The sequence below is a fragment of the Myotis nattereri genome (genome assembly GCF_964212035.1).
Source record: "Myotis nattereri genome assembly, chromosome: 9".
In the NCBI taxonomy this organism is placed as follows: domain Eukaryota; kingdom Metazoa; phylum Chordata; class Mammalia; order Chiroptera; family Vespertilionidae; genus Myotis; species Myotis nattereri.
The window spans coordinates 40,395,985-40,423,250 of NC_138084.1; the positions used below are offsets into that span (position 1 = coordinate 40,395,985).

General features: G+C 42.5%; 1 protein-coding gene across 2 annotated transcripts; it reads right to left on the reverse strand.

The window, feature by feature from the left end:
* Positions 1–373: 373 nt before the first annotated feature.
* LOC308524040 (tripartite motif-containing protein 6-like) lies at positions 374–27,010 on the reverse strand (the record flags this gene model as incomplete). 2 transcript variants are annotated; one of them, XM_081098193.1, is made up of 13 exons in its annotated part: positions 26,544–26,981; positions 25,744–25,839; positions 24,873–25,103; positions 21,665–21,687; positions 20,371–20,471; positions 20,167–20,193; positions 8,343–8,812; positions 7,613–7,708; positions 6,749–6,979; positions 4,487–4,509; positions 2,951–3,051; positions 2,644–2,670; positions 374–1,633 (listed from the first exon to the last, which is right to left on the reverse strand). In XM_081098193.1, the coding sequence occupies exons 1-13, from the start codon at positions 26,973–26,975 to the stop codon at positions 1,068–1,070; spliced, it is 2,424 nt and encodes an 807-aa protein (XP_080954319.1). In that variant the 5' UTR covers positions 26,976–26,981. The 2 variants fall into 2 exon arrangements, with proteins under 2 accessions (XP_080954319.1, XP_080954320.1); XM_081098194.1 differs by lacking the exons at positions 374–1,633; positions 2,644–2,670; positions 2,951–3,051; ... (2 more) ...; positions 7,613–7,708; positions 8,343–8,812 and adding an exon at positions 19,333–19,895 and having other exon boundaries at positions 26,544–27,010.
* Between the last annotated feature and the right edge of the window lie 256 nt (positions 27,011–27,266).

Here is a 27,266-nt window from a genome sequence, read left to right on the forward strand (position 1 = left end):
AAACATAAAGGTTGCATGGAGAGGAATTTAGACCCGCTAACACTGTCTACTAATGCCATGTTCATCATACATGAAGGGAGACTGATAAGGAATGAGATTGAAGGAGGACACAAGTGTATTCCAGCTAGTGGTCCAGATACTGAAAACAGCCCAGAGGCCACATGCAGTTAGAACTGGCCACAGAGACTGTGGTCCAGATCAGGTTCTGATGAACAGCAAGATCAGAGATAGATATTGTATCAGCGTAGATCTCATTTAATATCTACCCCTGTTTTATGTCTCCAGCATGATCCAACCAGGGGTAGGATCATTTTCTATTTTCTATTCCTCTGAAGGGCACACATCCATTGCATAGGACACTAACACAGCTTATACATTTCTGTGATCAGGAGAGAAATATTTATTATATCGTGCAGGACCCTTAAAAAGGTACTTTACATTGAATGACAGTTTCACACAACAATCTTAAGAGTTGGGTACAGTTTAAAAATTACAATTTGTGTTTTATAAAAAGAAACAAAAATGTATTCATTATTACACACCATGTAAGAGAAGATATTTAAAATCAAACACTCTAAACATAAATTTTTTACTCTGGGTACATATATAACATTTGTTGTTTTTTTCCTCAACTGTCTGATGACACTGCTGTATGCTGTGCAACAAACAGGCATGCACTCAAATACTCCTTAGTTTTTGGTGGGTGGGGTGATTATGGATTATCCTAAGGTCATGCGTGGTTTCAGACAGGTTTTGCCATACCTCTCAAAATCAGTGATAAAGGAAAATATGGAGAAATATCAGGGCAGAGATGTTACACCAATATTGCTCTGTCTTTAAGAGGGATTCGATGTCTGTCACTGAGAATACAGAAAAGGGTAACTGGGTAAATAAGATTCTCTTCTAACTTAATCCAGAAAGAGTTGCAAATCCCAAGAACAGGTAAATGTCTAAAGAAGAGAGACAACAAGGAAGAGAAGGTTTGAATGTAGAGATCAGCCCAGGTGAAGGAGAGGAGCCCCAGGACAAGGGTCACTACACAGAAGTGAGTGAGGGAGGGAGAATGTTCAGGAGCTCGGTGGGCACAGAGTCATGGGAGCTGGGCAGTTCCAAGGATTGAAATAGGGATAAACAGTCTGAAAAAAGTGACATTTAGAGAACTTGTAGATGAGTGACCCATGGTTTGTGACATTAAAAAATGAGACAGTGCTTGCTTCATAGTCTAGGAAAATGCCAACTCGGCGGGGAGGAACAGCCATGGAAAGAGTCAAGACCTTGGGGTCAGAGGTGGAAGAGTCCTCAAAGGCATTGTACTCACATTCATTCTGTAACCTTACAACCCAGTAGCCATTTTCAGGTCTGAATCTGGAGTAAGCATTTGGATAATTTGTGCCTCGTCTAACACCAAACTTTTTATTACAGGAACGTTTTCTACAGTATACCCCCAGGATCCAGGCAGTCTTCTTGGACACATCTATTTCCCAGTAGTGTTTTCCTGATGAGAAATATCGGGAGCCTAAGACACCATAATTATAATACTTTATAGGCCAAATTGGCACAGATGCCAACTGTCTGTGATCCTCTGAAAGGTTGAGATTCAAATTTAAGTTGAATGGGTTAAATGTCATGTCCACTGCAGAGAAAAAAAAAAAAGATGATGATTAGCTACAGATACAGGTGTTGGTTTATCTGATGACTTGTAGAGGGAACTTGGAAGCTGATTAGGAAGAACTTGTATTGATGATTGGACAAGTGGGGTAAAGCTTTGGAGTAATCCTAATATATAATAACCCTGGGTCGTAACGACCAGTAATGACTGAGGCTCGACCAACCGGAAGTCAGTCCTGCAAGTCTGCTGCAGGCATGGTGCCCCAGTACTGCCTGCTGAGGGGGCTGTGAATCAGGGACAGAGAGAGGCCTGAAGAGTGAAGCAGGGACTGATCCATTAACTATGTGGCAGCTTATGATCAGCACTTGCCTCTCTTTCTCTCCTAGTCTGTCCAGCAGCCTTGCCTCCATTTCTCTCCAAGCCTCCACCAGGGCTGCTGATCAGCCCCACCTTTCTGATCAGGCCCCATTGATAGGTTCGGAGACGCTGACTGGCATAGAAACTGACCAATCAGAACCAAATCTGGACGAAGTATGAGGAACCAATGGCTACCTAGGAGGTGGAGCTTTTGACACTGACTGGCATAGAAACTGACCAATCAGAACCAAATTGGCCAGCAGGGGAGGGCAGTTGGGGGCAAGATCGGGCTGACCAGGTAGGACTGTTGGATGAGATCAGGCTGGCAGGGGAGGGCAGTTGGGGGCGATATCAGGCAGAGAGAGGCAGTTAAAGGTGATCAGGCAGGCAGGCAGGTGAACGGTTAGAAGCCAGTGGTCCCAGATTGTGAGAGTGATCGAGCCTAAACTGGCAGTCGGACATCCCCCAAAGGATACCCCATTGGAGAGGGTGCAGGCTGGGCTGAGGGAACCCCCCCCCCATGCACGAATTTCATGCACCAGGCCACTAGTGTATTATACATACATATTGGGAAGTGAGGGAAACACCTAGGGCTAAGATCATCAGATCTCATTGAAACCACAAACTTCTGAAAGGGGATCAGAACACAGTGATTTGAAGACCTAGTAACTTCTTACCCCAGTAGCGCTGGACATGTGTTAGCTCTGAAAAGATAAAAGATTTAATAATGTTGATTAGAAGCAAATGATTAAACACTGATAGCTTGTCTCTAGAGTAGGGGAAGGGGAGAAGACTGTGAGGCTAAGAGAATGAACCAGAATCTAGCCATTCTCCCTTAACCACATCTCCATCAGCAACATCCCTTCTCTGAACACCCTCCTTTTTATCCTCATGTGAGACTATACCAGCCCCCGACCCACACCCCAGTTTAGTCCCTGACACCATAAACATCCTACATCCACACTCCTGCCTGGCTCTCCTCACCTTTAAACATGTGCAGCATTCCACTCAGATCTGGAGCATGGAATCCATGCTTCAGTTTTTTGGAAATAGTTTTTGGCTTCTTCAATGTCCACACCTCGCTCCTAGGTATGACAAAAAAAAAATGTTGATCCTACATCTTATACCTTTTTGTCCTTCTAATACCACTTTTTTCCTCTCCTTTCATGCCATTAATGCACTTGAACCTGCTTCTCTGAGAAGCCTGAGGAGAGGAGAAGGAAGTCTCCTACTTCTAGAGCCAGAAAAAATGTGCTCATGTCTACTTTCCCAGTTACCCTCTGTTTGACCTTGGGAAGGTCTTCACCTTAAAGCAGTGGTTCTCAACCTTCTGGCCCTTTAAATACAGTTCCTCATGTTGTGACCCAACCATAAGATTATTTTCGTTGCTACTTCATAACTGTAATGTTGTTACTGTTATGAATCGTAATGTAAATATCTGATATACAGGATGGTCTTAGGCGACCCCTGTGAAAGGGTTGTTCGACCTCCAAAGAGGTCGCAATCCACAGGTTGAGAACCGCTGCCTTAAAGTAAGAGTTTCTTCTTCTAAAAAATATAATACATATATTATATGCCCTTGATACCTCATGGGAAGAATAGGAATTAGATGAAATAATGTATAAGAAAAGCCTTTGCTACCTCTAAAATGGTATATAATATTTGTCATTTTCCACATCACAATGAGTCTCCCATAAAAGGGCCCCAGATGTGGGTTCCAGGCAGATCAGGGGTGAGGCTGCAGATCCTGAATGGGATACAGGTCTCCTTTTGGAAAGCCTTGGAGCCTGTGCCCTAGTCTAAAGCCTGAACTCCAGTGGTGTGGCCCACAAATAACACTGAGATTGCAGGTATTCTGGGAAAAGTTAAAAACACTTGGCAAAGGAAAAGTTGTCTACTGGGCAAAAATGGTTAGACTCTCATGTGTTTGTAAAGAACTTGAAGCTGCCAGATGAATTGGCGTCTTCAAACACAAAGGCTACACTTTCCTATTTAAGCTTTTAAAGTGTGTGGATAAGAGACATTAATTATTGGCACAAAGGTCAAAGCCACAAACCACAAGGCTAAGGTCTGTTTTTGGAATTCGAAAGAGAACCTTGTAGAATGGCCTGGTCTCCTCTATTCCTGTTAAGCAAAGTAAATACAAAGGTGCTGCTCCATAACCTATTTTAGAGCTCGATAAGGCCCTGCATATGATAAAGACAAGCATCTGTGAAATACAGGAACCAGAGCAAGGACAGAGAATGAGTTGAATGTAGTAATAAGAGTCCAATAGTGAAGTCCCTTATCCCTATTATCCTTACTGGCTCTAATTGTGAACTTCAATCATTTAATTCACTGCCATAGAATCTGGTTCATTCTCAATACATATGGGACACTTAAATCCTCAGTAATTTAAAATAATACTACATCTAACTTTTCTTGCTTTGGGAGAGTTTTCATTCTGGTTGATGACCAAATAACTCTCATGACCACAAACCTTTCTTCATAAATGCACCACTTCTGATCACCCATACGCACCATTTCATGATTCCACTCGTATCCTAGGGAGAAGAAAAAAAAAAGATGAATCAAGGAGTGTAAATATTAGGGCAAGATTAATGAAAGAAAGGATAAAAAATGATAGAAAAATAAAGTTATTTGAAAATATTAACAAAGTTGACAAACCTTTAGTTAGACATTCCAAGAATAAAAAGAGAGAGGAGGAAATTTACTAAAATAAGGAATTAAAAAGGAGACATTACTATTGACTTTATAGAAATTAAATATTATAAAGGTTAGGGACTATTGCATGCCAATAAATTAGGTAACCTAGATTAAATGTACAAGTTCTTAGGAACACAGAAGTTACCAATACTGATTCATGGAAAAACAGAAAATCTGAATAGACCTGAAACATGTAGAGATTGGATTGAAAAATCTGAATAGACATGAAACATGTAGAAATTGGAGTGGATTTCCAGCAAAGAAAAATCCAATCCCAGATGGTTTTAATGGAGAATTCTACTAAAAGTTTAAAAAAGAAATACAGAGTGTCCCGACTAACGAGTTTTTTGAGATAGGAGCCGTCTCTTGGCCGATTTTTTGCTTTGAGTTGCGAGCTAAAATTCAGGTTACGAGCCAGCTTCAGATACCCCACCGCTAGTTGGCACAGCAAACGTCACAGTGAACGCCACAGCATCAGCCCAGCATCACGTGTATCACTCGTTCACTTCTTGATTTGACATACGAGTAATTTGAGTTACGAGCTCCGTCATGGAATGAATTAAACTCATAAGTCAAGGCCCCACTGTATTACAAATAATTCATAAATTATTCTCAAAAAATAGAAGAGGAGGGACACTTCCCAACTCACTCTATGAGGCCAGTACTATTCTGATGCTAAAACCAGACAAAGACATCACATGAAAGGTAAACTATAGGCCAATATCCTTTATGAATATAGAAACAAACTGTTAAACAAATTAGAAGACTGAATCCAGAAAAATAGAAAAGATTATATATCATGGTCAAGTTGTTTTTTTTTTTATTCCAGAGATGCAAAATTGGTTGAATATAAAAGCAATCAATATAAAACATCATATTAATGGAACAAAAGATAAAAAACACATAGCCATTTTAAAAGACAGAAAAAAAATCATTTGCCAAAATCCAAGGCCTTTCATGATAAAAACAAAACAGTAATAACAATAAACTAGGAATAGAAGGGGACTTCCTCAGCCTGATAAAGGCACCGAAGACAAACCCACAGCGAGCAAACATCATACTGAATGACAAAAATGAAAAACTGAGTACTTTCCCCCCTGAGATCAGGAACAAGATGGGATGTCTGCTGTCACTACTTGTGTTAACATGGTACTAAAGATTCCAATCCAGTCTATTAGACAAGGAAGGAAGTAAAAAGCATCTATATTGGAAAGGAAGTAAAATTCTCTTTATTAGAAGAATGTATGATGTTATGTACAAAAAACCTCTTCCAGTTTTTTATTTTATTTTAACTCACACACAGGTGTTGTTGATTCCAAACTTTACATATCTAATCATTGTCTATTGTGTCTCGTCATGTATCCAGAATAACACATTCCACAACAAAAAAGAAGCATAGCAGCAACTCAGAATATCTAAAACAGAATCTCTATTCACCAAACCATATTGTTTTCTTTCTTATGCCCTCTTATCAAAATGGTAGCAATACACATTCAGTCCCTTTCACAAATACTAAAACATCTTACCAATCCGTCATTTCCATATCCTTAACTTATTTTGGTTGTCTGCATTTCCACATCATTACCACTATGGATGGATTTGTTTTTGAACAATATGTATCAATATATAGGGTGTCCCCAAAATGTATACATACTTTGAATAATTATTAATTATTCAATGGGTTAAATCTGAAAAGAAAGAAACATCAATTGAGCTATCAGAAAAAAAGTGTGTATACATTTTTTGGGGACTTCCTGTATTTGGCTTTACTCTTAATGCCACCAGCCAGGTTTACAACCAAAGGAATGTTTTGTTCTCTGTATTAGCAGAGAGTTAAAAAAAAAATGTGTCCAGAGAGATGTCACTTTATTCACAGATGCATCTGACAGATGAAATCCTGGCCTTTTTGTGTTTCATGATTCTCTTTTCTTCCCTATCTGTTGACTTTATTCTCAGGTGCTCTACAAGGTCAAAGGAACCTTTTAGTATCAACACCAGGATTAGAGCCCATGGGCACAGATGAGAAGGCAATTCAGACTGTGTTTTAAGAATCTCAGATTGGGTCACCCTTTTTACCTGCAGCAGCTCCATGGCTGACCATTCACTGCGACGTTCCAGATCTGAGATGAGCTCTTTTAGCAACTGGCTCTGCTGAACCAGTTCATTCTCAGCCTTAGCTAAGTCAAGCAGGGTCTTCATCTCCTCTTCCTCCAATTTCTGCAGTTCTCTTTGCTCTTCACTGTCCAGGATGCTTCTAAGCTGATTAAATTCCGTGTGTATCCTTTGTTTCTCAGCCTGTATCTGATTCTGCAAGGGGAAACAAGAGCGAGAAGTAATGAGTCTCTCATCCTGAGAGCCTCCTGTGAAAGGGATTAGGAGACAGAAAAAAAATTTTTTTTTTCACGTAATTCTAACCAGAAAAGGAGTAGAAACAGGGTAGTAATTTTGAGGAAAGCTGTTTTTCCTTTTCAGTACAAACCAAAAAGGCCTCAGACTCTTTTATCTAGGGCAACCCTAGAACAAATATGAAACTGGAGTGAGGTTTAGGTTGTAGACAGTTGTCCTGGACATTCATGCCTTCCCACACTCTCACATTTGAACCTTGAATCTTGTCTTCCTTCCACTGGAGGTGTCAGGGCCTCACTGGAAAACAGGAATGGAAGACAGAATCCTTCAGCCTTCCTCACCATTGAGACTGTTTTTGAACTCAATTCCAAATATCTGTGTGTACAATTTGTAATTGTAATATATTTACTTGTAACATCTACTCTCCTGCCCTCACCCCCAACAGAGACAGGACAAGGAAGAGAACTAATCAAATGTCTTCTGGACTCATTCAATGTCAAGGAATGAAGAGAAAGGGGGCTTCCTTGTGATTGGCGTGGAAGTTCCCATCAAGATTCCTAAGTCAGAAATTCCCCAGGAAGAGTCTCCTCCTACCTTCCAGGAAGTTCTCTCTTCCCTGATGTCACTGCCCAACTTCTCAGCTTCCTGATGCTCCTTCCTTAGCCTGTCCAGAGCTGCCTGGAGCTTTTCCTGTGAGAGAGAGGAATCATACCAGAGTCAAGCCATGGTCTTTCTTAGCACCTGGAAAGAAAATAAATGAGGAATAAATAAGGCTGATCTCAGAAGAGACTGGGTTACTGATTAGAATCTGGTGATTGTAATCTATGACCTGGGAGAAAATCTGAGGAGGTGAATGTTTTCTTTATTCCTGGGGGATGAAAGTCACTACCTCCTCACCAAGAGTAGCCTGATTTTCTTTCTTTATAGAGTAAACATTGATTTTGTTATGGCCAAGGAAAGTCCTATCCTCTTATTAAAACTCTTTCTACATCCCATTCCCAATGTTTAACAGCAACCATCCTGCTGGAAGGAGCAATGAGAGCTAAACTTGCGAAAGAAATTCTCCATCCACCTGAAGAAGGAGAAAAGAGGAAAACCTTTCACTCTTGGCCAAAGTCTGTACTTAGGCTCATCCTTTATGTAAATGGAAGAAATACACAGTGGTGTCCCTCAGGCTTGGGAAGCCAAGCATACAGTAAGAGACACACGGAAGGAAAGTACAGGAGTCAGTACTAAGATGTGTGGTGAGTAAAGAAGGATGGAAAGGTGAGATTTCCCAGCACGTAGTATCTTTCACCTCATCTCCTTCCATCCTGGGCCTTACCTGGCATTCCTTGACTACCTCCTCCATGAGGAATATCTGATGACCACAGTGCTCCCGGGACCACTCACAGAGCTGACAAATAGCCTTCCTATCCTCTTTACAAAAGAGTCGGAGTCTCTCTCCATGGTGCAAACAGAGATCTTTCTTCTGCCCTTCCTCTGGGCTTAACTTGACCTCTTTGACCCTCTCTACTATGTTGGCTAGATGCTGATTAAGCCATAGGTTTCCAAACGAGTATCTGACACCACACACAGGACAGCTGCTTTCCCCTCCTGGGCCGATCTCTGACGCCTTGTTGTCAGTGATGCAGGCTTGGCAGAAGCTGTGGCCACAGGTTAGACTCAGGGGTTCTGTCAAAAGTTCCAGGCAGATGGCACAAGTCACCTTCTCTTTCATGTTCACCAGGAATTTTAAAGCCATGGCAGCTGCTCCCCTGGTTTCTTCCTGAGGGTCTTCTTGTTTAAAGATTCCTAGATGGATGGGCAGATCAAAGGGATATGGTATAAGAATGGCACAAGTAAAAGGGATGCTAATGGTGCATCCTTAAAAGATTGGCCAAGGCTGAAAAACTGAAAGACATAAAAAAAAGAGAGGGGAAAAGTGAATTCAGTGACTTGGGTAAGCCACCAAGGCCTCAGAGCTTTTGCTTTTCTTTCAGCCTGAAATGATCCTCCCTTGACATTTGCATGACTTTCTCATACTTCACTGAACTCCCTTCTTGCAAGTCTAATATGACTAACTTTTCTACAGCACAATCACCAAAACATCATTTGGTGTATTAGTTGACATCTTTTTCTTATTACCACTATATAATATATGATATCCTTCCTTAAATATCCTACTCCTAAAGTTTAACCCACACATGGACCAGATACTTTGTCTGGGAACACAATGCTAGATAAATATATAAAGAACCTCATTTCTCTATAGGCGATTAAACTTTTTTTAAAAAAATCAGTGTTTTATCTTTTCTTTCCTTTAATTAGCAGTTCACCGATAGGTGAGCTTTGGGACCATAGAAATGGTTTCCAGTCTGTCTCACACAAAGCCCTCTCATTTACTCCCCGGCGACACTGATAGAAACAGCAAGGACCACTGTAAGGAAGTAATCTTATTACTAACAATTATTAACCAGTTACAATTACACTTCACTTTGACCTATTTATTCCTCGTGTAAAAATCCTTAAAATATAAGAATACTCCCTTTTTTCTGATCTGTACATGAAATCAATTGACTCACAAAGATTATTCAATTTAGTAAGTGAATTGGAGTGAATATAATGTCCTCAGGGTCCCCTTTCAAGGTCTGGTAGGTATGATAAACACTACCACTCAGAAGTACACGTTTTGGGGAAATTAAATAGGCAATCATCAAAAAATCGCCTTTGAATAGGTAAGGATTAGGCTGAAAGATAAAAGATGAGAAAGGAATATGGAATGATAAAGAGGAAAAATATTTTAGGGAGAAGAATGCCCTATTGATGGGGGACACAGCCTCTTCTACTAATTTTTAGAACACCACTGTGGCTGGGTGTGTAGAGAGCTCCTAGGCCTTTTGTAATACAGCAGCCTAAAGCGTCTAGAAATGTGACACTTCCTAAATGATATAACAGTGACAGTCTCCTGTTTACAAAAGACCTGTCATGGAGTGTATAAAGTACTCGCTAGATCTCTAGAGTTCACCTGAGGCAGTCATGCCAATGTGCTGTGCCTCCTATCTTATAGGCCTTTGCTAAGCTAAGTAAACCTGGCTGGTTATGTCCTGTTGTCACATGAGTAGGAATAGCAAACCAAACCTGAAAGCATAGCTGGTGGTCAATCAGAAGACATGCCACAGAGCAGTAGTATGGTGACACTGACTCTTACAGCCTGGACTAAATATGGACAAGGGGCTGTAAGGTGAGGGGAGAAGACCTCAGTGGCTATGAATGTCTTGATATGTCTTCTAATGGACTGAAATTGTGTCCCTCACACAAATATGTTTGCCTGTGTGAATGTAGCCTTATTTTGCATTGAGGTTTTTGCAGATGTAATCAAGTTAAGATGAGGTCATCCTGGAAGAGGGTAGGCTCTAAATCCAATGACCAGAGTTAATATAAGAAGAAAGGGTCACAGACACATAAGAAAGAAGGCCATGTAACAATGGTGGCGGAAGTTGGAGTAAAATAGAATCAAGGCAGGGACTGTTGAGATGTCTGGAAACCACCAGAAACTAAGAGAGAGACAGGGGACAGATTCTCCTCAGAGGCTCCTGGAGAATTCAACTCTACCACTACTTTGACTTTGGACTTCTGTTGTCCTAAACTGTGAAAGAATAAGTCCCTGCTGTTTTAACCCATCCAATTTGTGGTAATTTGTTACAGCAGCATTAGGTTATTAATATAGTTGAAGGATTTGGTAGTGAAAGATCTGAGGTATGTAACAAACTATAAATCTTCCCCTTCTCCTTGCTCTAAAAAGAAAGGATGGGGATATAATGAAAACTGTATAGATACCTGTAGGCCTAGGAATCTGCCCACGTCTATAATGATTCATGACGTGAACCTGATGAGGAATAAGACTTCCATGAACGGGCGTTGATAGGAGCAATCCAGCCAAAGGTACAGATACTAAAAATTGTCTAAAGTCCATATACTATTAGCCCCTTTCTGTGGTGGCAATTGATTAGATCAGGCTCTGGTGACTAACAAAAACAGGGGTTTACATAAAATGATCATTTCTACCCGTGCTTACAATGGAAGATCTGAGCCAACCACAGGTGTGCACTTCTCTGTTATCTTTTATTCTGTTCACTATCCAACCGATGCTGAAAAACACCAAGAACCTAAGGAGGAGAGAGGAACAGAGCATGTTTTCTCCCACAGGGTTGTGGACCTCACATCAGGGTGGGACTACAAGGAGTTGATGTCAAAACACCTGCCATCATAATGATCACAGAAAGAGAGAGGTACAGAGAAGGCAGAGCCCCACACATGGGCGGGCAGTGATTCCACCAATGTTTAAGAGTGACCCAAGAGCTGAGCGGCAGCCAGGGAGTTAGAGAAAGGACCACAAGTTGCATCTGCCTGATGGAACTGTCAGGTCAGCTGGTTACACTAAGTGTCAGACATCTGTATCCCACAATTGAGTATTCTCTTCACACCTGGACTTATAATAAGGCAAAATCTATGCCTCTCTGCAGGTTAGATAATAAAATGAAAGTGTCTCCTTGGAAGTGAAGTGCAAAAAGGATTTCCTTTGAAGTTTTCAGACAATATCCTAGATCAGCCGTGGGCAAACTACAGCCCGCGGGCCGGATCCGGCCCGTTTGAAATGAATAAAACTAAAAAAAAAAAAAAAAAAAAAAAAAAAAAAATGACCATACCCTTTTATGTAATGATGTTTACTTTGAATTTATATTAGAACACACAAACACTCCATCCATGCTTTTGTTCCGGCCCTCCGGTCCAGTTTAAGAACCCATTGTGGCCCTCGAGTCAAAAAGTTTGCCCACCCCTGCTAGATACTTCCCTTGGTGTCCTGGGTCATGAGCTGGCAATGGGGAAAGTAGGACCTGTTTTTGGCATCCAGAGACCTGGTGAATTCAGAAACACTGCAACTGCCCCCTCCCCATTCATCTAGGCTAGGAGTCTCTAATTCAGCCAACCCTTAGAGTCCAAGGCTAAATCTCCTCCACATTAATGACCCTTCTCCCCAAGAGCTCTAGCAAAGTTTTCAGCATGTCACTACAAATCCTTCACCCTAATTCAACATTTTAAAACATTTCCCCATAATCATAGTCATTCTAGTGGCATCACTCGATATCTAGTGGCATCTAGTAGCTGCTATGACATCAGCTCCTTCTTTTTTTATTTAAAGCCTCACCTGAGGATTTGTTCATTGATTGAGAGAAAGAAGGAGAGAGAGAGGGAGCGAGAGAAAGAGAGAGAGAGAGAGATCAGTTGCTTCCTGTATGCACCCCAAGTGGGCATCAAACCCACAACTCAGGTATGTGTCCTGACTGGGAATAGAACCCTCGATCTTTTGTTGTACATCACAACGCTCCAACCAACTGAGCCACACCAGCCAGAGCTAGTTATCTTCTTGTATATCGTATCGAATATTTATAATTTGTTATGATCTCTCCCCACTAGAATGTAAGCTCTTATATGTATTTAACATGTTTTGCATGTTCAATGGATATTCATTGCACTTTTTTATAGCAGCAGCCTGCTTTCATTCATATGAATTAAATTTAAAAAATAAATAAGTACATCTATTTTATCTCATGTGTTAGGCCTTGTTCTTGACCCTGGGAGATAATATCTGGGCAGAAATGGACCCTCTCCAGGGTAAGCATAGATTCCCAGGAAGGCAGTAACAGTTACTTCTGAAAAGTGAGAGTATAGGATAGAAGGGGCATGTGTCAGAAAATATGTGACATGTCAATGGTGTGCAAATTATTCCCAATGACCTTAGGATGACACATAATCGGTGTCGGAGCAAACTTTTTATTTTATTTTTTAAATATATATATTTGATAGCATTACAGATGTCTTCTATTCCCCTTCTCCCCCCTTAAACTTCTTAGCAAGACCATTGAAACTTTGGTTTCCTGGGCAATAGTCAACCCCTATTAATAAGCTCTGAACAAAGAAAAACAGTAAGCAGCAGAGGTAACAATCAACGCAAAGGTGTGTCTAAGAGCTCTAAGGCAGGTGAGTGTTAGGTCGGAGAGAGCCCAGGATCGGATACATGCAGACATGTGATGAGACAAGGGACTTCCCCTGGAATTTCTCACAGATCAACGTGCCAGACACAGATACTGGCTTCTCCACGACTCCCTGCAGCTGAAACTTCCTCAACTGAATACCTCAGCTCATGTCCCCGCCCCTCACCCAACAGCGGTATAAAAAAAGCGCCCCCTCCCTGTTGGCGTGAATCCACGTGCCCTGTCCTGGGGGTACGTGGGTCTCCTGGGGACGCAGAATAAACCTTTTCCTTTCCTTTCTTTTCTGATTCACTGGACTCTCTATTTCTTGGGCCGCCTCCTGAGCCACCTAACCTAACAGTGAAAACACCAGTCAGGGTCAATGAACTACTGAAGTAAGAGCAAGAGGTCCATTCAGGGAAGTGCAAGCAGAGCCCTGAGACTGAAGCTCGGGAGGACACAGGAGAAAAGGCGGCCTCAGAGGCAGGCAGCAGACCAATCATTAGCCTGCTGTCTTCAGACTGGCCAGCAGCTGAAGATGTGTCAGGAAGGCCACAGACAGCCCCTCGGTGTTGCAGGAGGGGCCTGAACGAATCAGGTTCAATATTACCCCTGGCCATGTCCCCAAGACTCCATTCTATCTGATGCCCCATACTAGGAGCTTGGGCTTTTGCACATTTGTAAAACAGGGACCTCTTTTACACACGGAGTGGAGTAGAAGAGACTTTCTGTAGAGAGAGAGAGAGGGAGAGGGAGAGGGAGAGAGAGAGAGAGAGAGAGAGAGAGAGAGAGAGAGAGAGAGAGAGTGGTTACAGTTCCCTTCAGCAAGATAGGTAATCAAAACTATAGAACAGGAAGAAGATGGGGATGAACTCAGCCTGGAAAAATAAGGGTCTCTCCAGGAAGCAAACAAGGCCTTCTGCCTCTTCACTACTCCTTTCTCTCAAGCTGTCCCTCTCCAGACGCTGCCCTGTGTCTGCACTCAGAGTAGGAAGCCTGCAGCTGGCTTTTCTTCCCTTCAGAGCACATCTGTGCCACAAAATACCTCACCTAACTTCACCTAGTACCTTCCTCTGCAAGTCTCCCACGCTGGGCCTGCCATGAACCTCCCCACACACCTTCAGGTCCCAGCGGAGATGTCTTGACTCCTGGTGTAAGTGGTGAGGAAAAGACGGGGCAGTTCTGGTCAGGGTTCATTCTCCAACCAGGGGCTCAGTCTGCATGAAGTAGTTCCTCCTGAGGAACTGGCTGAGAAGTGAAAGTGAAATTCTCGGGGCTGGCAGGAAAAGGAAAGGGGACGGAGCTTCTGGGCCAAATGGTGGCAGTCCTTCAGGGCGACTGCAGAGAGTAAAGCTTTAACCCCGTGTTTGCAGAAGGGTGGGGTGGGGAGGGAAGATTTGCCCCTGGGGACTTTTGGCAAAGTCGGAAAGTTTTGGTTGTCATGACTACGGGGAAGGCTACTGCCATCTAGTGGGTAGAAGTCAGGGATACAGCTAACCATTCTATAATGCACAGGGCAGCTCCCACAACAAAGACGTATCCAGGCCAACCTCCTACCAAATGTACTATGTGTTCAAAATAGAAAATGATGGTCACTTTTGGATACTCACCTTAGGGTATCAGGAGTTCCTCTGGTGGATTACTTGCGGCTGAGTTATATCCTGGGAGGCAGAAATGGCTAGAATGAAGGATAAGCAATTCGTTGTAATCTGCAACTGGTTCCATGAGATGGTACTTGGAGCTCCAGGTAAACAAGAGATACCACAAGAAGTGGGCAAGGGTCACACCATGGAGACTCGTTTTTACGGGCAGAGGGAGAACTGAAATTATCCGGAGGATGATAACAGCCACTACCGGCGTAAAGTGGCAGCTTTTGTTACCAAGTAAAGGTGTTTATTCCCTTGTAGACATCAAAGCCCAATCAATCACAAACAGGAGTTTGCAGCAAAGAAAGTAAAGGTTTATTTTGAAGGAAATGACACCAAACCCAGAGTCCCAGGTGAGCTATTTCCCTGAGACCTGGCTCCCTGATGGCCAGGTGATGGGTTATATAGGTGGAAAATCATTAATTATGGCAACTGAGGGAGTTGGAGTTGTGGGTTCTGCTGGCTGGTCAGGGCCAAGGTGGGGAGAAGTTGAGCACTGTATCAGGTCTTAATGTCAGCCATAGCGTCCGTCATCCTGTCTGGTGTCATGAGGGTGTGGTCGGTGGGGTGGTTCCTCTTTGCTGGGTCTGGAACTGAAACACAACTAAAGTCTAGTTTGACTGAAACTCTGTGTTCAATAGATTTGAGACTTTGTTCCAAATATTTTTTTTTAAAAAATATTTTGATTTTTACAGAGAGGAAGGGAGAGGGATAGAGAGCTAGAAACATCGATGAGAGAGAAACATCGATCAGCTGCCTCCTGCACACCTCCCACTGGGGATGTGCCCAAAACCAAGGTACACGCCCTTGACAGCAATCAAACCTGGGACCCTTGAGTCCACAGGCTGACACTCTATCCACTGAGCCAAACCGTATGGCCCAAAGATTTTTTGATGCTGACAAGAACCTCATTGTCCTGAAGTCTTAATAACTAAGGGAATGCAAGGGAGATGGTGAGTCAGGGTGCTAAATGGGGCCGGTTTAAACCAAAAGGAAAGGAGAAAAGGTCATATTAAAGAAATAAAATTTTTGCTTCACTTTCCTAGATCCCTCTGGTTTATTCCCATTATTCCCCATAGCCCAACACTCTCCCAAAGCTGAACCAAGCCATGGCAAGGATGTAGAGCAACTGAAGTCAGATGTAAAATGGTACTATCATTTTAGAAAATAGTTTGGCAGCTTCAAAAACCTTACCCATATACCTACCATACAGCCTAGCTATTTTGTTGCTAGGCTATTAGACAAGAAATGAGAGCATGTGTTTACTATTTGAGTTTTACAAGAAATGTTCACAACAGCGATATTTGTAGTAGCCAAAAGCTGGAAACCACCCACATTTGCATCAACAGGTAAATGGGTAAGTGTTTACATACAATATAATTGTATTGATATAAAGACCCATTGATACAATAGAATACTACATGGCAATAATAATGGAATTGGCTCTTGAGAATACAAGCAACAATCTGGAGCATGACAGAAACAAGACAATAAAACTGAATGATTCTATTTCTATAAACCTTTAGACTCTAAAGTGGTTCTCAACCTTCCTAATGTGGCGACCCTTTAATACAGTTCCTCATGTTGTGGTGACCCCCAACCACAAAATTATTTTCGTTGGTACTTCATAACTGTAATTTTGCTACTGTTATGAATCGTAATGTAAATATCTGATATGCAGGATGTATTTTCATTGTTCGCGACCCACAGGTTGAGAACCACTGCAGAATGCACACTGTGACAAAGCAGCCAGTGGTTGCTAGGGGATGGGGGTGACGTGGGCAGAGACAGAAGAGATTACAAAGGGGCAGGAGGAAGCATTTGAAGAAGGTGGATATCTTGATTGTCTTGATGGTGATGTTTCAGAAGTCAAAACATCAAATTGTAGACTTTAAATATGTGCAATTTACATGTCAATTATATCACAATAAAAATGTTTAAAGAGCCATTCACTCCAAAATGTTTTCAAAAGTAGACTAGAATGTAAATGCCAGCTCTAGCAAGAACAGGCTTGTTGAAAAATGTTAGGATTAAGTATACTACTTGCCTAAGACTCCGGCAACAGCATTGCCCTCACTCAGTCTTTTCCTTATGAACTTTAGGCTACGGGATGGAATAAAGAGCCCAGAAAAAATCTGAGATCCTGGATCTTCTGGAATGAGGAAGAGGAGTTGCTTAAGGTTCCAGGCCATGAGGCCACTTGGCATCCACCAAAATCTGCATTTTCCTTCCCTGGAAATTTGCTTGTACATGCTGGCATGTGGCTAGACATCTTACAATTTTTTTTTTATAGTTCAGTGGGACTACATGGTTATTCTCAGGAACAGAAAGTTATGAGCAGAATTTATGAATTCCACATAAGAACTAAGGATTTAAGAAGCAAACTGCTCCCAGTTTTCTTTGCCCTTCTGCTGTCTTGATGTTGATGGCAATACTGTCTTCGGGGATGGCAGAGCCACAGATGGAGCGTGCCCCATGCATCTCATGTGTCATAGTGCCACTCACCCCCTAGTTACATTCATGTTTTTTACATAAGAAATAAATAAGTTTATTTGATCCATTTTGTTTTTGGATTTAGTTTCCATAACAGTTTAGCCTACTGCATCACTCCAAAAATGTCATGGCTAGGAGGCCCCTGACCAGACACCCTCCCCCTGCCCCGCCCTGCCCGAGATAGCCAGGGCTGCAAACTCATTCTAATTTCTCCCCACATCTCACCTACAGCATCCCAGCAAGCACTTTGATTTTCCTATTAACTAAGGTCATTCACTAGGTACCTCCATAGGGAGAGGACAGCTGGGCTAACTCCTTTCACCTGGAACTTACTACGCAGGAAAATAAAGGAAAAGGGCACAATTACAGACTCTTTTACCATCATCTCTTATCCCCCAACTTCCATCAGCCACATGGGCACTGGTTTGCCTGTCTCCTTTCATATTTCTTCCGATTAAAGTCCAGATAAGAATGAGAGTGTGCATTTGGCCTCTGGTCTCCCACAAATTTAACCTCCCAAATGAAACCTTACCCTAGTTAGCCAGTACTGGGATTTTACTGTGACCTATACTTCATCTCATACAGATGCTAATTAACTAGAGCTGAGCCAGGAGGATGAACTAATAATTCCTCAAACCACAATGGAATTGCAAATGTCCAACAGCCTGAGGGCTAAAGGCAGGGACCAGACTATGCACAATCTAGATAGAGTCTATCCTCTGGCCATGATCCCTTTCTATGATCTTCCAAATTATATATGTCTAGATATATTCAGATTCTCTTCTCTCTGCTAGTACCTTCTACACAAATGCCCCAGAGAGGTAGAGGATCCATGTAGATATACTAGTAACATCTTCCTTACTCTAGAGCCCCCTTATGGGGAGAAATTGCACTACAGGATAAGCTGTCCAATCAACCTGTAATGTGAGCCACATATATAACTTAAAAATTTCTAGTATCTACACCAAACAAGTAAAGTTAAACAAGTGAAGTAAATATATATTTTATTTAATCCAATATATCCAAAATATTATGATCATACTCTACAATATAAAAATAATTAATACAATCTTTTATATTATTTTGGACCAATGGTGCACATTTTACACTTATAGCATGTCTCAAGTCACACTAGTCACATTTGAATTGCCAGTGGCCCTTGGCTACTGACTGGACACCAGCTCTAGTCAACTCCTTGATATTCCTTCCCACCCTCACTCCACCTCATAATTGCTTTTACAGTTGGCTTCAAAAGCATATAGCACCTCTCTACCAGAGTCATAGCTGTTCACTCACTGGCTGTTCCTATTGAGCATAAAGGAAAGGGGATGTGGAGAAACGGAAAGAAATCATTCTCTTCCTAAAATAATCTATATTGGATGGATCATTTTCCTCTTCCCTTTTTGTACTTCAATGCATTTGACAGATTTTGTTTTAATTTTTCAATCACTACTCCTAACATTTTAAGATCCATGGAGGTTGTAGTAAAAACTGGTCAGAATTTCTTTCTTTAATTTTAAAGCCTCCAAAATTGACATAATAGACTTTAGCACGCTTATATGTATTTACACAAAATACATCAATTTCTTTGCTCATTTATTGCATTTTATAAAACCTGTGATATTATAAGAATGTAAAGTTACAGGTCGATTTCTTTCATAAATAGAGATAAAAATAAAATCTAAGACATGTATTAGCAAAACAAATTCAGTATTGCACATGAAAAATGATAGTGTCTTATTTCAGGAATTTGTATTAGATTTAAACATTGAAACAAATCAATGTACTCCAATAACAGAATAAAAATGACACGATTATCTCAATCATTAGTGACAATATCTGTTGAAATTCAATTTTCCATTCAGAACGAAACTTATAGCAAATTAAGAGAACGTCCCAAATTTGATCCTATGCATTGACAAAAAAAAAATTATCATGATTAATAGTAAAAGGCTGACAATTACCTCTCACTATCTCTAGAGCTGTAATTACTTAACGAAGGATGTTCATTGTCACCACCAGTGCATTCTAGCCCTGAGTAAATGTTCAAAGAAAAAGGAAAAAGGAAGGAGACTGCAGAAAACAGAAGGTCAGAAAGGAGACTGAGGTGTGGATAAGCCTCAAGGCTACTGCTCAGGTGTGGGTGAGGGCAGCAGAATGTTTAAGAACTTGGGCGACGCAGGGTCATTGGGACTACACAGTTGCAAGGATTAAAATATGGGCAAAGAGTGGTAGGAAAGTAATATTTAGTGAAGGTGTAGATGGGAAAGCCGTGGTTTGTGACATTAAAAAAGGAGACAGTGCCGGCCTCATAGTCTATGAAAACCCCAACCCTGCGAGGGGGCACCGTCATGGAGAGGAGCAGGGAACTGGAAGAGTCCTCATAGGCCCTATATTCATGTTTATGGTGCAACCCAATCACCCAGTAGCCATTTTGAGGTTGATATCTGGAGTAAACATTGCGATTGTTCAAAAACTGGTTGACAGAGAATGGAGATCCCACGGCATCACTGCACACGCCCAGGATCCAGTCGGTCTTCTTGACCACATCCACTTCCCAGTAATGTTTTCCAGAGGAGAAATACTGTGAGCCCAGGACGCCACAGTCATAGTGCTCTTCCAGATGAGACCCAGACAGAGTGGCGCCCACAAATCTCACCTGTCTCCGGTTTTTAGACAGGACAAGATTTAAATTAGCTGTGTGTGGATTCAGAGTCACGTCCACTGTGGGAAAATGTACATCATCAGCAGATGACAAGGGGTACGGGGGTCTTATGACACTGAGAAGAGGAGACACAGAAGTGGGTGGGAGGAATTGGAACTATGTGGAGCGGGTATGGGCGGAAGTATCACCAGCTTATACCGGTGTGTGTTGGGGAGGGGGGGAGAGGGGGAGGGGGGGAGGGGGAGGGGGATGTGGGATTTGTTTGGGAAGATTCGCATGTAAAAGAGGATCAGAACAATGGCAGCTTAAAAAGGCCATGGTTCTACTTACCCCAGTAGCTTTGGACATCTGTCAGCTCTGTAATGACAAAAAGTCAATCATGTGTAGAACCAACAGACTCTGGTCTGGTGTTTCTTTCCTTACCTGACTCTCTCTTAGCTTCTATTTCCAAATAGTAACTCTAACCTCTATTCTTTTTGTCTGTTACCACTACAATCATCCCACATCCAAATTCTGTCTCCTCAATCTCCTCACCTCTGAACACTCGTAGCATCTTTTTCAGATCTGGGGCCCGAAATGCACTCTTCAGCTTGGTGGGAAGATCTTCTGGTTTTTTCAGAGCCCAGTACTCACTCCTAGGGAACAGACACTATGAATCTCCTATATGGCTGACCTTGGGTTCCTCCAGCACCACTGTCCTTCATCTCCTAGGCCAGTGATGGCGAACCTATGACATGCGTGTCATAGGTGACACGCAAACTCATTTTTTTGGTTGATTTTTCTTTGTTAAATGGCATTTAAATATATAAAATAAATATCAAAAATATAAGTCTTTGCTTTACTATGGTTGCAAATATCAAAACATTTCTTTATGTGACACAGCACCAGAGTTAAGGTTTTTCAAAATGCTGACACGCCGAGCTCAAAAGGTTCGCCATCACTGTTCTAGGCCCATGGGTAAACCTCAACACTTTCCTGAAGAAAATTAGCATCATTCCCCCAAAAGCCCTGACGCTGGGGCCAGAAAACCAGAATAAGAAACTAGCTCACTAGTTTCTCACTTTCTAAATTTTGATAAGATTTAACCCCTCAAAGCCTCTTTTCTGTTTGTCTGTTTGTTGCTTTGCGAGGGACAAGGCTCCATATTTCACATGGACCTGGTGTGGGGAACTTTAGATGTCACCTTTGAGAATGAGATGCTAGAGTATGGGATAGAGAGTATGTGTTTTTATCTCAGGCCAAAATCACTTTTCTCAAGACCTCAGGTCTATGTTTTTATTGAAATTGAAAAAAAAAAAAAAGGAAGTGTGAGGAGAAATAGGTAGCAAGATATGAACTATTCCAAAGCCAAGGGAGAAAAGGAAATTCAAGGAAGATGTGCCAAAAGCTGAACTTTGGGATAAGACAATGTAGAGAGGAAACTTGCCTCTGATAAAATACAGGGGCAATGAAAAGCCCTGTGTATTCTGATACAGCCATAAACTACTAGAATCAGGGCTGGAAACAGGCACGGAGATTTGTGGAAAAGGAGTTCCATCACAGGGCATTAGGAGAATCAATGATACTCTAACCCTTTATCCTTAAGGGCACTGATGTTCCCAATTTGTGACCTCCCATTACCCACATTATCCTACCATAGAAACCAAGCCATTCCCTTTATTTTGGAGGACCCCCAAATTTTCATGATGAGTAACTCAAGACACCAGTCCTAAATCTTCTCTGCCTTGTGATTCTTTTCCTTTCCCACTGACCACAAGGTAACTCTATGGATGGCTGCAGAAATCTTTTGTCACTCCAAAGGAACTACCTCGTGTTCTTCTGGACATACCTTTCCGTGACATCACTCACATCCTAGGGAGAAAAGAGACAGGTTAAGTCTAGGAGTCATAAGCTCTGTCCTCCAGTACAGCCTCACCCAAGTTCCTCATCCCATCCCTACCATCCCATTATATGATGGGAATATTGATGACCGATATAGAGACCACAAGGCAGAGATAAGAACTTGCAAGCACACTGTCCCTGAGACCCTATATAGGGCCGTCAGGAAATATGATTCATTCATTGGTACCTTTATTTTTACAACTGTGTGTGTGTGTGTGTGTGTGTGTGTGTGTAATGTTACATATGTACATCACCTATCTATATTTGCCAGACATTGTGCCTTGCCCTAGAGAATATCCCATGCTGAAGCCATAATTTCTGTCCTCTACACTCTGGTTGCTGAGGATACAGGCCTTAAATGTGTTTCTTTTGTAATATTATTTTTAATTTTATTTACTGAATTTTTTTTTGAGAGAGAAAGAGAGAGAGAGAATGATTTGTTATTCCACTTATTTATGCATTCATTGGTTGCTTCTTGTATGTGGCCTGACCAGTGATCAAACCCACAACCTTGGTGCCTCAAGACAATGCTCTAACCAACCCGACGAGGGCAAATGTGGTTGTTTCTTAAACCTCATCTCCTCTAACTGTCTATGCTCTTTTTGTTGAATTAATCTATTTTTCTTGAGTTCAACACATACATGTGGATTCCCATCTCTGTACTTCTCAGATCTCTCTTACACAGGCAGTCCTCCGGTTACATAGGACTCGACGTATGTCGTTTTGTGGTTATGTTGCCATCTCCCATTTACAGTATTTATATATAAAAAAAAGTTCCATCATTTGGATGTATGTACATATGTGCTTTATGTTTTATTATTTATTTACCACAAGTAAAGGTCAGGAATTGTTATCTTTCTTTAAAATCTTTTTTTTTTTACTGTTTCACTTCATTACTGCCGTGTATGTGCTCCATGTGAGTGATGTAGGTGCTTATGTAGGTGGGTTCTGACTTATGGCAAAAATCAATTTACGTTGCACCATAGGAATGGATCTCCGACGTAACCTGAGGACCTACTGTATACCCCAGCAAATGAGCCATAGGCATCACCAACTCAAGCCATAGGCATCACCAACTCAAGATTTTTAAAAGAAAATTTACTTTTTCTGCAAACATGAGGTCTCCTCTACTATTGTCCACCTTCCTTAGTGATACCACCATCCATGCAATCATCCAATTTAGGTAAATTATTGTCCTAAAAACCTCCTCATATTCACACTGATGTCTCATCTTAGACTAAGCCAGTCCATTTCACACCATTAACTTGTTAGCCACCTGCTTTTCAAGGTCATCGTTGCCACTACCTGCCTCATTTGAGTAGAATTACTTCATGGCCTATTTGGTTTCTCTAACTCCTGCTTTATAAACTTCAGTGACTGAAGAAAAGGTCAATGGTTTGATCTATGTAACTATTTTGATTGCATTTAACAGGAACATAGCTCAAATTGGCTCAAATATGGAAAGTGGTAGAGGTGGTGGATGTGCCCACTTATACCAAATATCTAGGATTGCATCAATTTTAAGGCATGATCCAACCAAGTGCCACTGCACGCCTCTTGTGTTAGCTTTATTCTCATCATTTACATTTTGAAACTTGAAAGCTGCCCAAATCTTAATGGGCAATAATGCCACACAGACATGGAAAAGAGAAGGGAAAATGTGTCTGTGATGGGCAAATTCTAGAAAAATGGACTGTAAGAGAAAACTCAAATTAAAATGTCCATGGCACCTGGCTGGCGTGGCTCAGTGGTTGAGTGTCGACTAATGAATCAGAAAGTCACTGTTTGATTCCCTGGCTTGTGGGCAGGATCCCAGGTGGGGGGCATGCAGGAGGCAGCTGATTCTCCCTTCTGATTGATGTTTCTATCTCTCTCTCCCTCTCCCTTCCTCTCTCTGAAATCAATAAAAGCATTTCTTTTAAAAATGTCCATTGGGTAGCCATACTAATGAGTGTGAGAGCCTAGACAGATACCTGGACTAGCAATATAAATTGATGATTCCTCTATACTTCTGAAGCAATGTTACAATTTGAGGAGTCTGTGCAGGGGCTAGAACTGGGGGGCGAGGGGTGAGGAGAAGAAAACATTAGGGTAACCCAACATCAAAAATGAAGAAGTTAAATCGGAAGCAGTCAATGAAGAAAAGCTTCAACAGGTAGAAAGTAACTACCTTTTGACCTTAATACTTGGGTCTAACAACAGATAAAGAAATGATTATCATACTGGCAAAGGGAGAGAAAGAGGAAAATAAGTCAAACAAAAAAATAAGGAAGGGCCTGAAGGTTCCAGAATGTCACAAGGTGCTCTCTGCAACTTCATGGTCATACCATTCACTCTATGCAAAAAACAACTCTTCAGGTTTTAACCTCAGTCAAGCTCCACCATCAAAACGCTCTATATTGGACACCTTGCACCCTCCCGAGACACACACACACACACACACACACACACACACACCCCAGAGCTCAGTCTTCTTGTGTCTTAAAAGACCAGTTCAAACTCCTATTACAACATGGTAAATGATTCTGCCCTAGGGAAGAGAGTGAAAGCACAGAAGGGTAGGTGATTATATAAGAATCTCTGTGTCCTTGAGCTTGGTATGTTTATCTGCTATGAAAGTGAGTGAAAGCACATGACAAATTATAATAGAGTATTATCAACAACAGGTGCCTAATGGCCAGTGATTCCCAACAGGGGGAGGTGGGAGATGTTCCCCCCAAGGGACATTTGGCAATGTCAGGAGGGTTTTTTGATTGTCACAGCTGGGTGTGGGCACTTCTGGTGCCTACAGGGCAGAGGGCAGGGATGCTGCTACATCCTACAATGTACAGGGCAGCCCCTCATAGCAACTTTTCTAGTCCATTGTGTCAATAATGTCAAGACTGATTAATGCTCCAATAGAACATCACTGGACACAGTAGATTTCCCCCACAGTATCAACTGAAATTTTGGACCACTTTTTATATATCATAAATACAAGTGAGATATCTCATTAAGAGACATGACTTCTACACAGTTGAATAGGGAAGAGGCACCCCAGGGTCAAAGGAATTTTATTTTTGCCTCCATCAGGATATCAGTCCCGTGTCAGAACGGTAGGAAAATTAGTCTCTCTTTGCCTGACTCTCAGGTTGGGGATCCCTCATGAGTCTTACCTGCAGCAGCTCCACTGTGGATCCCTGACACCGACGCTCCAGATCTGAGATGAGCTCCTTCAGTGCCTGGCTCTGGTGGGCCAGCTCATCCTCTGCCTCTTCCATAATATTCAGCCCCTTCCTCTCTTCCTCCTCCAGTTTTTTCAGTTGCCGCTGCTCCTCTTTGTCCAGGATGCTTCTCAACTGATTAAACTGTGTTTGGATCCTGTGTCTCTCAGGTTCCATCTGATTCTTCAAGGACATGGAAGAGAGTCTGTTAGTCTGTGGAGCTGAGGGTCTCCTCTCTAAGGGGTGGGCAGTCAGGCTCAGCACTGCTTCCCTGGCCACGTCTCACTGGTAGAGGAGGAGTGAAGGGGGAAAGTCCTGCAGAACCTGGTCTTTCTTTAATTCTCCCCTCCACTCTTCCAGAACATTAGGCTCCAGTGGACTCATCGAGGCCTCCTAGATGTAAACTGCGATTCCTGGGTGAGGTTTAGATTTCAAGCAGCCTCCCCGGTCTCGCGTGCCTCTCCATTAGCCTCCCCATTCAATTCTGAGTGAGGAGGTAGGACTGATCGGCCTGTACTTAACCTGTCCTTTCAAGTTTCAGAGCTTGAAACTGTAGAACAAAGTCCAGAATCAGGAATTAGAAGCTGCTAATGGCCATGGTTCCTCCCCTATTGACTGTGGTGAAAAACCTGGATTCCCTTTTGGTATCTTCATTTTCTAACTCCCCCTTTTCTCTCCCCGGCCCTGCACCAGGAACAATAGCTTTGTTTGGAAGGGTTGCAGAGAAGGACTAGGCAAAGGGAAGCTCTTCTAGCCCAATCAGGGACAGGACCAGCTTTCCTTGCCCTCAACCCCCAGGACACCTTCAGGAAGTCTCTCTTACCTTCCAGGATGTCCTCTTCTCTATGATCACAGCTTTTAGTTTCTCAGCTTCTTGCTGCTCTTGCCTCAGCCTCTTCAGAGACTCCTGGAACTTCTCCTGGAAGAAACATATCACGTCAAGCAGGGTCCAGCATTAAATGGTCTCGGTGACTAGACACGAATGAATGGTACAGAGCATGCTGACCTCAGAAGAAACTAGTCAGGCCCTGGATTGAAAATCTGAGAGAGCCAAGTTATACATGGGGGATCGACACCAGTAGGAACAGGGCAATTCTCTTTCATCCCAGGGAAAGAACCTGACCATGAAGTCCTTCAAGCGTTTATTCTCATTGCCCCCATGTCCCCCCACGCTCAATGCACCCAACCTCCCCTTTTGCCCCCAGCAGCATCCACTTCTCAAAAAGACATGTAGAGCTGATTCTGAGCAGCAAGAAACTGGTAGAGTCTCTACTTGGCCAGGGGGAATTTTCTAGGTTCATTCCTCTAGCTCAGTGGTTGGCAATCTGCGGCTCGCGAGCCACACGCGGCTTTTTGGCCCCTTGAGTGTGGCTCTTCCACAAAATACCGACTTCTGTGCATGGGCCACAAAGTTTCAATAGCACTGTACATGTGTGCCCACATGTGGTATTTTGTGGAAGAGCCACACTCAAGGGGCCAAAGAGCTGCATGTGGCTCATGAGCCACAGTTTGCCGACCACTGCTCTAGCTAAATGGGAAGACTACAAAAATTAAATTAGCATAAAATTAAAATTTCCTGCCAAGAACTTTGTTCTTCCCTACTTTCCCTCCATGGGCTCCCACCTGGTACTCCTGGGCAACCTCCTCCATGAGGAACGTGTGGTGACCATGGTGCTCTTGAGACCGCTCGCAAAGCCAGCAAATCAGCTTTCCATCCTCCTTACAGAAGAGCTGGAGTTTCTCTTTATGGTGCGCACAAAGAATCACCTTCAGCGGCTCCCCTGAGCCCAAGACCACCTCTCTGAGCCTCTCCGCTATGTTGGCCAGGTGCCGGTTAGGCCGCAGGTTCCTGAGCTGGTAGCTGGTCTGGCACACAGGACAGCTGCTTTCTTCTTCTTGGCCGATCTGCGATTCCTTGCTGTTCTCTGTGATGCAGGCTTGGCAGAAGCTGTGGCCACAGTCTATGCTCAGGGGTTCCTTCAGGAGCTCCAGGCAGATGGGGCAGGTCACTTCGTCTTGTATGTCCAGTAGTACTGCTGAAGTCATTGTAGCCATTCTCCTGGCTCCTTCTGCCCAGGCCTGGCTCCTAAGGTACTTACAGAATCCTGGGTAGATGGGCAAACAAAAAAGGGTCAGAGTGAGAAAATTAGGGAGAAAAGAAAGGATGCTGACTAGCCTGGAATAAGAGGTCTGACACCTGGGGTAACAAGGGCTCCTCATGCTAACTTCAAACACATTCTTTACCCGACTGCATGTTAGACTTCCATTTGCAACCTCGTTAGAGTAAAGATCATGATTTCCTTTTACCTCTTCTGGACGGATGGGCACACTGAGGCCCCGGAGAGG